This window comes from Homarus americanus, unplaced genomic scaffold (assembly GCF_018991925.1).
Source record: "Homarus americanus isolate GMGI-L3 unplaced genomic scaffold, GMGI_Hamer_2.0 scaffold50281, whole genome shotgun sequence".
Classification (NCBI taxonomy): domain Eukaryota; kingdom Metazoa; phylum Arthropoda; class Malacostraca; order Decapoda; family Nephropidae; genus Homarus; species Homarus americanus.
In genome coordinates, this window is record NW_024742338.1 from 4,245,631 (window position 1) to 4,256,622 (window position 10,992).

Sequence of the window (10,992 nt, forward strand, 5' to 3'; positions counted from 1 at the left end):
GGTGTGTGTGTGTGTATAGGGAGTGTGCTTGTGCATATATGTGTGTGTGTATAGGAGACGTTAACAATGTATCTGTGTGCGTATAAGAGACGTATGTATGTGTGTATGTATATCTGTGTGTATTTCTATTGATTTCTGTATTAATTGATTTGTCTATCCATCAATTTATCGATCTATCCAGCCAACCATCTATCAGTCCTGGCCTCTACTTGTCTATCCTCAGTCAGTCAGTCAGTGGATGAGGGATACAATTTGGTGGATGAGGAAGGTGGGTGGATCGTGAGTGAAGTGGATGAAGGTCATGTGTGGGTGATGGATGTGGGTGTGGATGGAGGGTGGTCATGGGTGGGTGTGGGTGATGGAGGGTGTGGATGGAGGGTGGTCATGGGTGGGTGTGGGTGATGGAGGGTGTGGATGGAGGGTGGTCATGGGTGGGTGTGGGTGATGGAGGGTGGTCATGGGTGGGTGATGGATATGGGTGTGGAAGGAGGGTGGTCATGGGTGGGTGTGGGTGGTGGGGGAGTGAGTAATGGGTGGAGTGATAATGAAGTGTGGAGCAGTTCATCATCCACAACATACTCCTCCAAGTGGAAGGTAATCTCTCTCTCTCTCTCTCTCTCTCTCTCTCTCTCTCTCTCATACATACACATCTAGCACATCCTCTTTCATTCCCTCCTAAAGTTTGTCTCTCTCTCACTCTCTCCCACCTTCGTCAGAGAACCTGCTGGTGGAACGAAATCTGCAAGGAGGAGTTTCAGATGGAGTTCAGGTGTAGGTGTCCCCGCTGGTCCTCCTGCCGTTCCCCTGGCAAGTACTACAACGCCTACTGTAGTGTGATGGCCTCAGGATACATCTGGACTCAGCCGAGGTTACCAGGAACAAACAACAGTAAATACGGGAGTGTTTAAGGAACTCTGCTGCTACGGTAAAGGAATACGGAAATGAGAGGCTACTTGTGCCATATTGAGGCTTCCTGTGCAATATTGAGGCTTCCTGTGCAATATGGAGGCTTCCTGTGCCATATGGAGGCTTCCTGTGCCATATGGAGGTTTCCTAAGTCATATCGAGGCCTCCTAAGTCATTTGAAGGCTTCTTATATTGTCTGAAGGCTTCATAATTCACACAGAGGCTTCGTGAGCACACTAAGCCTCCCTGCATTTTATAAATTGGATATTTTTTTGGTCTAGGCTTCATAATCAAAAAGGAATCCTCAGTTGTTTGTCCTCAAGGTTTCCTCAGCATGTTGGAAACCCCTCTGGCATGTCAAGGTACTGTCGACCAGTCCAGGTACGCTGTCAAGGTACTGTCATACGAGGTCACTTACAGCCATAATTGTGGTGTGTGAGACATACAAACGGGGTTAAGTGTACACCATCCTTACTACCATCACCACTACAACCACTACTACTGCTACCATCACCACAACTACCATCACCGCAACTACCACCACCACTATTACCATCACCACAACAACTATCACCACAACAACCATCACGACCACCACCACCACCACCACACTACTACCAACACCACTACTACAACTACCATCAACACCACTACCACCATCATTGCTACTACTACTACTACCACTATTACTACTACCACTACAGTTTACAGCTTATCCCCTGTACACTATTTCCCTTAACTGTAAACTTCGTAATAACATCAAATCCCGTTTTAATATTATTCATAAATGTCATAAATGTTCAGGTGTGCTATTAATTGATCCAAGACATTGTTAAAATAAAACGTCATTCATATTTATCATTCCATTGAGAGTTTGAATGGTGATACGATGTTGAGAACTGGTGAAATACAACCACAGCAGTTCCGTCACTTCACTGTCTCTTTTGATAGATTTCGATGATCATCTCCGAATATTAAAAGAAAAAAAATGTCTATAATATTTTTGTTTTCTGTATTATCTTACTGGTGTTTATATGTTAAAGGTGTTATTGTATTATTGTATGAGTCTTCCTGTTTGAGCTACGTTCTCTAATCTAATTGGTTAAATATTTACTTTACGTTCTCAAGGTTAACCAATCAGCGATGTCTTATTCCACAGCAGGATTTACAATATAATGGAATTCTATTTATTGATCAATTTATATATATAATTATGTATATTCTATACTTCTGATCAGAATTAAGTTTTATAAAATAAATCTTTAATGTTATATGACACAAGAGGCTTTCAATATCCTGGTAACGTTTGTTTTAATTTATTCACGAAAAATAAAATAATAATAACGAAAAGTCATCCTTCAACTCGCCGCCCGCTGTAGTGTGTGAGGAAACAGTTGTTGGAGGGATAAGGAATGACTTACTGGGCCAGACACACACCATCTGGAGTGGCCGAGCAAAGGGCGTGTGCTGGGGAACCATCGTCAGGTCGTGGGAGTCGGACCAACACCACAGCCACTTCCCTAACACATGAAGGATGAGTGACAGTGTTTACGGCAACAATACTGCAGCTTCTCTCCCCGACAGACTGCGGAGGGGTGGAGAGAGTACAGCCACGTCATATGTAAATCTGGGGTGGGTGAGGGAGGGCTCTCACTTGTAACCTGATTAGTATTGTGACACTAAATAAAGTATAACAGATAAATTAATTTGGTCTTGTTTAATCTATTTATCAGTTTAAGTCAAATTAATTTTGTGAGTAAGAAAAAGGTCATGTACTCTGCCCTAAGACAGAAGTTAATATCCAAGCTCCAAATTATTAAGAACCAGGTTGTGAGGCTCATTGTTGCCGTGAACACAAGAGATCACGTTGGTCACCGAGTTCTTCAATCACTGAACATGTTAAGTGTGGCTGAGTCCCGCTTACTGGGTTTTCTATGGACTGTGGCCAGAGTATCTAATAACGAACTGTGTAAGGACTAGGGATATGACCCAGCAGGGCACTAGAGGGCGTCAGCACAATGTTATGGTACTTTTTCTTTTTTCTTTTTTTTACAGGGATCAGCCCACCCGGGCACAGGTCACTGACCCACACCGGGGCCTGGGGGGTGAAAATATAATAATAATAATAATTCATAGTAAATAAATTCTATAATAAAAAATATAAAAAATTTAAATAAAATAATAAATTAATAATAATAATACCACAGTAACAATAATAATAATAATAATAATAATAATAATAATAATAATAATAATAATAATAATAAAGAAAAAAAAATTAAAAAAAAAATGAGAAACAATATACTGTATATATGTTGTGTTGTCAATAATAAGAGAAACAATTGAAACCTTGTAATTGTGTGTAAATGAAGCAGAAATTCAGATCAGTAACCTGGGACTTGGTCACAATTTTCGTGATGCCATATAGCAGCAGGGTCTACCACCAGACAACACATTATGCTTCCAATATCTTCCCAGACGGTAGTACCTCCCTGTTTGGCAGCTGCCTACTACCTGTGTCCGTAGTCAAGTGAAAAATACGTTCTTCTTTACTGTTAAAACAGACTGGAACAATCTACCGGACCACATCAAAACTAGTTATAAAATTAAACAATTCAAAGGTAAAATAAAGAAATACATAATAGATGAAACTACAGCAAGAGAAGAGTGAGTTTGTTTATTATTAAACCACAGAGGTGGTGATCCGCCAGCCTCGGATAGTCCATGATAGAGCGATGTAATGCTTGTTGAATGCTATCAAATAAACTTTCACCACTTCTCCTGTGGACATAATATTACTGATTAAAGACCAAGAGTAAGCCTAAGCAAAGGACCCTCATGGAAATAAGCAGCTGACAGTTTTGTCGGCTACCCTAGGTCAAGTTGTCTTACTGTTTACCATTGTTGTTTGTTTATCTGTACTGTCAAGGCACACAGGAAAACAAGGAAGATATATATTTTCTGTTATTCATCTCGCGTTTCCCGCACACCTTACACCCGTGATCCTCACCTGCCGCCAGTGACTCACCTGCCGCCAGGGACTCACCACCGCCAGGGACTCACCTGCCGCCAGTGACTCACCACCGCCAGGGACTCACCTGCCGCCAGTGACTCACCACCGCCAGGGACTCACCTGCCGCCAGTGACTCACCACCGCCAGGGACTCACCACCGCCAGTGACTCACCACCGCCAGGGACTCACCACCGCCAGTGACTCACCACCGCCAGGGACTCACCTGCCGCCAGGGACTCACCACCGCCAGTGACTCACCACCGCCAGGGACCATCCTACGCGTGACGTCAGGAAGGGAAGCAACAGACGACGCGCTCCTGACGGTCGCCACATCTGTAGGAGAGCTTGTGCATTACTAAGGATCAACTGGGAGTCTATACAAGAACTAGTTCCTCTCTGTATCTTCCTTGCAGGGAACTGTATGACCTACGTGTACCTGATATTGTCTATATTCATGCTGCATTTCATGATTCGACATGCGCACCGTGAAACGTCAACAAAGGCTGTGAGTGAGCTCTCCCTACAATTCCCAATTCTGATGAATTTAGTGAGACGACTACCTTCAGTCTGTTTAGAGAACTAAAGTGGAGCCCAGTTGTAAGCACAGTGTCGCTTGTGAAATTTATAGTTGTTGGACTTAGACAATATTTTAGATAAAATATCTGGACTTCCTGCCTGGACCCTCTGGTCGGTTATTTTCGTATCTGCGCATGCGCAGTGCGAAGAGCGTGACGTTGAATGACGTGGTAGTGACGTCGTTGTTTCTCCATCTCGCCTGTGACCGAACACAAGCATTGCACAATGCCTGGGGAGAGTGGTGGGCAGAAACCTATGAAGGCTTTGGCTAAAGTAGAAAAGATTGCCCTACTGAACAACTTAGAAGACGACCTGAGGCTTTCAAGTAGTGAATCAGAAGCAGACAATCCGCGGCCAACAGCAATAGAAGTGATAGACAATTTTCAAGAAGTGATTAGTAAGAAAGAAAAGAAGAGGAGGCGAGAGGAGGCGAAGAAAAGTGAAGGAAGCGACAGTGATGAGATCATGAATGATAGGAAGAAAATGACGACACACACAGAAGGAAGCAGAAAGAATTCAACTGGGAATAAAACACAGCAGGTCTTGACTGAATCCAACACCCTTCAAGAGTCAGACCCCAGTGATTATGACAGTGACGGTAATGTTTCTATGGGAAACACTAGCCACAGTGGAAACAGCAATGCCATGGACCCTATCACCCTGCCCTCTGCCAAACAAACAAGTAAGCTGAATCTCCACTTTCCCAAGGACTCATTAAAATCTGTCGAGGATCGGTTTAATTGGATGATGAAGTACTGCAGACAGCATGGTCCCAACATTCAATTCCGACAGGGTAAGAACCGGAACTTTATCAAGTGTCAGACTCCTGAAGTCTATAAAACCCTTAGTACTGTTGGCTTTGACGGGGTTGTCCTAGTGGCCCCTCCAGCAGACGCTGATGAATGTTGCCACATCCTAGTGAAACGATTCCCCCTATACGCTGACATCGAAGATGCACGTGACTTTAATTCTAATATACTCAGTATACGTCGACATTACCGGGGACACACTCCACAAGCTGCTGTTATTGTCAAGTGGAAGGGAAGGGTATGTCCAACCACTGTGGAAGCCCATCCAATCCTTCCACCACTTTATGCAGAGCCCTATCATCCTGGGCCTGCATTTTGTGTTATCTGCTCTCATTGGGGTCACACCTTCACTGCCTGCTGCCGACGTGATCGTCCTAGATGTCGCTTCTGCTCACGTAACCACAACTCCGCCGCCTGTGCCCAGAAAATCAAAGACCACCTTAATAGGGGTGGTGTGGGCTATGTAGTTGAGCCCAGGTGCTGTAACTGTGGCGGCCAGCACAATGCTGACTCACGGCAGTGCCCCAGTTGCCCTTCTGTCCCAGGGGAGAGGCCTCCCCAAGGGCTGCATCTACCACAACGCCCCCCTCAGTCTACTGGGTCACCTGCCCCTGCCTGGCTTCACCAGGCTGCACCACAACAGCACCTACCATTCCCTAACTCAACCACTACTGAGCCTCCTCCCCGTCTCTACTCTGACGCTATCAAGCCTCGTGTTCCCACCAGTTCCCCCCCACAACCCCGTCGCTACTCTGACGCAGTCAAGCCTTGTGCCGCCACCAGTGCCCCCCCACAACCCCATCTCTACCCTGACGCTGTCAAGCCTTGTGCCGCCACCAGTGCCCCCCCCCCACACCTGTCTCCAGTGACATGACACAGATCATGTCCCTCTTCCAAGAATTTACTAGTCATGTTGGAGAGAAACTCTTGGTTACACTCTGTACCGCTATCTCTGGACCTGTCACGCCAACTCCCTGCCCTTGCTGCCACCCAGCTCCCCCCTCTTTTGGTTTGACACAAGCTGGTAATCCCCCTGTGAGCCCCCCCTGCTCACAGGTTGTGTACTGGGCCCCTGAGCCAAGCCCTGCCTCATCTTTACGTCACGTGGTGCCCAACCTGTCTACTCCACCTCAATGCGCCTGCTCCTGTGTCTGTGCTGTTCCACCAGGGCTACCAATTGACCTGAGGACGCACCCCTGGCTACCCATACTCCACCGACATGCCGGCACCTAAGGCCCATCCGTCCACGTCAGGGGTAATCAGTCTAATACACCACAATGGATAGCAACGCTACAGGACTGCAGGCACTACCTGAACATAAACGGCTTGCAAAGCAAGTTTGGTGCTCCTCAAAACCTACGTCTACACCGCTGAAGACGTCGACGTGTTGTGCTTCCAAGAAACGCAGTGTGCTGCTGGTACCTATGTGCTCAGTGGCTACACATGTGTTGGAGAGCCCATCCACTCCTGTTCTCCTCCGCATTGACGGACTACCACGAAGCCATGCACGTGACTACGGATCTACGTCAAGAAGCGATGTCCCCTTTACCAACCTCTGACGTCCCCCTTGATGACGACACTACTGGACGCACATGCCATCACAATCACACTAAAAGGTATGTCCTCAATATTGTCAATGTCTATGTGCCTCCCTCCACCCCTACTGTACCTGTCCTACCACACCATATCACCTCCACCCCCAAGCACCTCCTTGTGGGGACCTCAATGCCTGTCACCCTAGTCTGGCTGCCAGGGGCCCCACTCAAACTCCTGGGTAACTCCTGGCTCTCCCATGCACAGAAACCACTGATGACCCTGTACGTCTTCTGCCCTCCATCACCCCCCCCACATCGGGGGAGTGAAAACTTGACTACATAGCTCTCTTACTTGACCTCACCGCCCACACTCCACCCGCCAGCATCCTCCACTCCCCACAGTGACCATTTCCCCATCCACACTACCCTCCAGCATGTGAGAATACCTGCTCCACCCAAGGCCCCAGGCTCAGGCTACCCCGCCAACATACCTGCCTTCAATACTTCCACTGCTGAATGGTTTCCAGGGTTACACTGTCACTACCGCAGACCAACTCTACCTGATCTGTCCAATGCACTGACCTCCTCCGCCCTGTCCCAAAAATACCGCCGCCCTAACCGCGCCCAGGAGTCAGTGGAACGTTAACCGTGACCCTTGGCGTTAAGCTCCATCCGAGTATGGCACCGAATAGCAGTCGACCAGTGGAATAGTCCTCCTAGCTCCCTGACCTCTACGCTTCCTGGATGCGCACAAATAAAGAGTCTAATCTGCCATCACTCGCACGAGAGAAGCAGTGGTTTGATTTTTGCTTCTTCTATTGACCAGTCTACATCTATAGGTGATATATGGCGCACCATTAACCGTGCCCAGGGGCACCAACGCTAGACCCGCGCTCCACCTCAAACCAGCTGCCCGGAGTTTCGAGAGGCGCTTCTCCCAGACTTGGCAGGAGGCCGGCCTCCATTGATGCGCTACCACCCGCTGTACGAGACTCAATTTCGCATCAGCAACCACAACGCCGACAGCGCATCTTCGAGTACCAAGACTCCATTTGCAGACACCGACGTGCTCTTTCACACAGTGTGAACTACTAAATGCTGTTAAGCGTGGTCGGTCCATCACCCCAGGCGATGACGGCGCGTCACATATGATGTGTTAATGTCCTTATTAAGCCACCCCTGGTAACCCCTCCTCTGTCTATTTAACCTCTTGATACTGGTCAGCTGCCCCACTCATGGGAAGACTGCTACCACCATCCCAGTCCCTAAACCAGGCAGACAAGATGAATATCGTCCATCATCCTCATCTCCTGGCTTCTCAAAAGAAGATGGAGCGCATGATACCCACCGCCTCCACTGGAAAAAATTGAAGCCCACCTGCACCCCTGACCCTATGGTTTTCGCCCCGGAAAGAGTACTGCTCACTGCACGCTCACTACATGGCAACACCTCCGCCAAAAACCTCCTCTTCGTCGGCTTCAAGGGTGCTTTTGATAAGCCAACAGTGAAGTGATCCTGATGGCCTCACTCACATGGATGTGAAGGGCAACCTCACGTGGATTGCTGACTACCTCCCATCGACAGGCCCGTGTCCGTTTTCAGGGCCACTACCTAAGATCAGGGACCTTGATCTTTGGCACGCCTCAGGAGGTGTACTAGTCCTACACCTCTTCATAATGTTCTCATGAACTCCATCTGCCGTCTCAACGTCATCTTTGCTGAGCGAGCCCTAGATTTGTCACATCATAGCTACGCTGATGATATCCTCCACCATTACAGTGCAACATGAACAACTTATACTTCCACGTTTGCTCCGGACCTGCCGTAAACACTCGGCCATTATCTCTGGCCATTAATTAAAACCAAGTTCATTCACGCTTCCGGCGTCAGACACCACTGACTCTGCAAGGACAAGACATCGACTGGCACGCACCTACAGGTACCTGGTCTGCCTGCAGCGGAGCCACTACCAGAGCCACGACCTCCGCTGTCGCCGCCCACGTCATCTCCCCCAGTGCTGCCAACGAACGAGGCCCCTCCAGTCCTCACTCACGGCCTCAAAGGAGATTTCTGTCAGGGTCCTGTCTCATGTACATTGCCATCGTCAGAGCTGTCATAGATGCCTCTCCTGTCCCAGTTGCCTCCCCAGCGCGAGAAACAAAGCATAGAGAAAATCCAAACAGAGCAATGAGACTCATCCCTCGGCTGCCCTATGACCACCTGTGAATAGAAGCCATGCAGCGCGAACTAATCCTGCTTCCCCGTCTGCGATCGAATTATTTTGCTCTCAATGCCATCCTTGGTGTTAAACTTCGCAGTGAGCAACCGACCTCTGTCGCGCTCACCGAACTCACATCTTAACACCCCCCTGCGCCGGCCTTTCGTCCCCACATTTCTTCTCCTCTCAACACTGGCCCCACACTGCTGCTGACATCCTGCGTTATCACCTCTTACACCCCCTCTCGACCTCTCCCCGAGTACACTCATCCGCCCCCACTGCCGTGGACCTCCCCGTGTGTTGATGTTGTCGTTCACACCTTCCTTGGTCGTAAATCCACCCAACTGAGTGTATATGCTCAAACTTAACTGCCTTGAGCAGATTAATGATGTCACTTCCTCTCTAAAGACCCCAATCTCCTATCCTCGTCTACTGTGATGGGGTCTGTTACTATGCTGGGCAGCGCTGGGGCAGCTGTGATCTCCTGAGCCGCCAGGCCTGCGGAAAATCAGTCCACCTCCACTGATGCTGAAAGCATGGCCATCCTCGCGGGCATTCATGAGGGGGCGACCTATGCTCGCACCGAACGCCGGAACCTCCTTATAATCAGTGACAGCACTTCATTAGCGAGGCTCAAATTACCCCTCCTCCTCCTCCCCTGCCGCCCAACACACCCTAGGCCGCCGTTGCCGGGCTAGAACAAACTGGAGGACACATCCGTGTCAAGCTTTCTTTTGGATCCCGTCACATAGGAATAACTGCCTGTGACACTGTTGATCAGCTTGCCAAAGAGCTACGCGCAAGAAGAAGATACTGAAGCCACTTCGCCTCTCCCTGAATCATCTCAAATCTCGCATACACGCCACACAAACGAGAGGCATTCAACGAAAATTGGACACACCTGAAACAACGGGGCATCACACTATTAATTATGACGTTGTAACCAGACGACAGCCACGACAAAGAATATCAATCCCTGACCATGAGACTGCGTTTCAGGGTACAGGCACCTATGGGAGTACATTGGCAACCCTGAGCTCACTGCACTGTTTGTAAACTTTGTGGCCAACCCGACTCTCACACCCTCTCTCACTACATCCTCACTTGCCCTATTATGACCTCCTCCTCCTATAGGTCCCCAGCCGTTACCAACACCTCTTCCCTCCCAGACCAGATATCCCTCCTCCCAGTCACAGGCCTGGCATCACATTATTAGGACTCCAAGCCACTCTTACACATATAAACAGATAAAATGTACTGGAACTTTCCCCACACACTCATCATTCTCAATTTTATGTAACTTGACAGAACCTATGACCCTTCAGGCTTTTATTACGCCCTTAATGTACGAGGTCATAAAGGCAAGTATGAACTTTTCATACTTCCCAGTTGGGCGCTGTAAACGCTTTGCGCTTCACCCGCATAATAGGATGTAAGGTGCCTAATAAACTAGCCCCTCAAAGGCAAATCTGAATCTAATCTGTATTTCATAATTGCATATACGGCAAAAAATGTTTACAATTAAACTGTATGACAAAATTATACATTAATTATTATTTAGGTTTCATACTACTACTACTAATAATAATAATAACCATTGCTAGTAGTAGTAGTAGTAGTATAAATATTGCATCCAACCATTATTTTTATGCTACTCGTAAATATATCCAAGGATTAACTATAAAACCTGAAATATTTAATAAATAAAAAATAGTAAACTTAATAAAATCGTCACAATATTATATGACAAAGTAAGATACAAGACTGATCGAGTCCCAGTATAGTTTCATCGTGGTATTTAGGCTTTAATAGTCTCATGTTTACAGTATTATTACCTTAGGCTCGTCGTGGTGTTCGTGGTACAGTTTATAACACTCGCTGTCTTGCAGTAGACTTCATAATACCTTAGGCTCGTCGTGGTGTTCGTGGTACAGT

The 10,992-nt window shown here is 47.6% G+C and overlaps 1 protein-coding gene across 1 annotated transcript in view; it reads left to right on the forward strand.

The window, feature by feature from the left end:
• Positions 1-2,184, forward strand: part of LOC121876839 — a 15,712-nt gene extending 13,528 nt beyond the window's left edge. The window contains exon 3 of the mRNA XM_042382287.1: positions 717-2,184. Coding sequence (XP_042238221.1) covers positions 717-908 — 192 coding nt within the window. The 3' untranslated portion in view covers positions 909-2,184. The remainder of the gene's footprint in view (positions 1-716) is intronic.
• Positions 2,185-10,992: the final 8,808 nt, after the last annotated feature.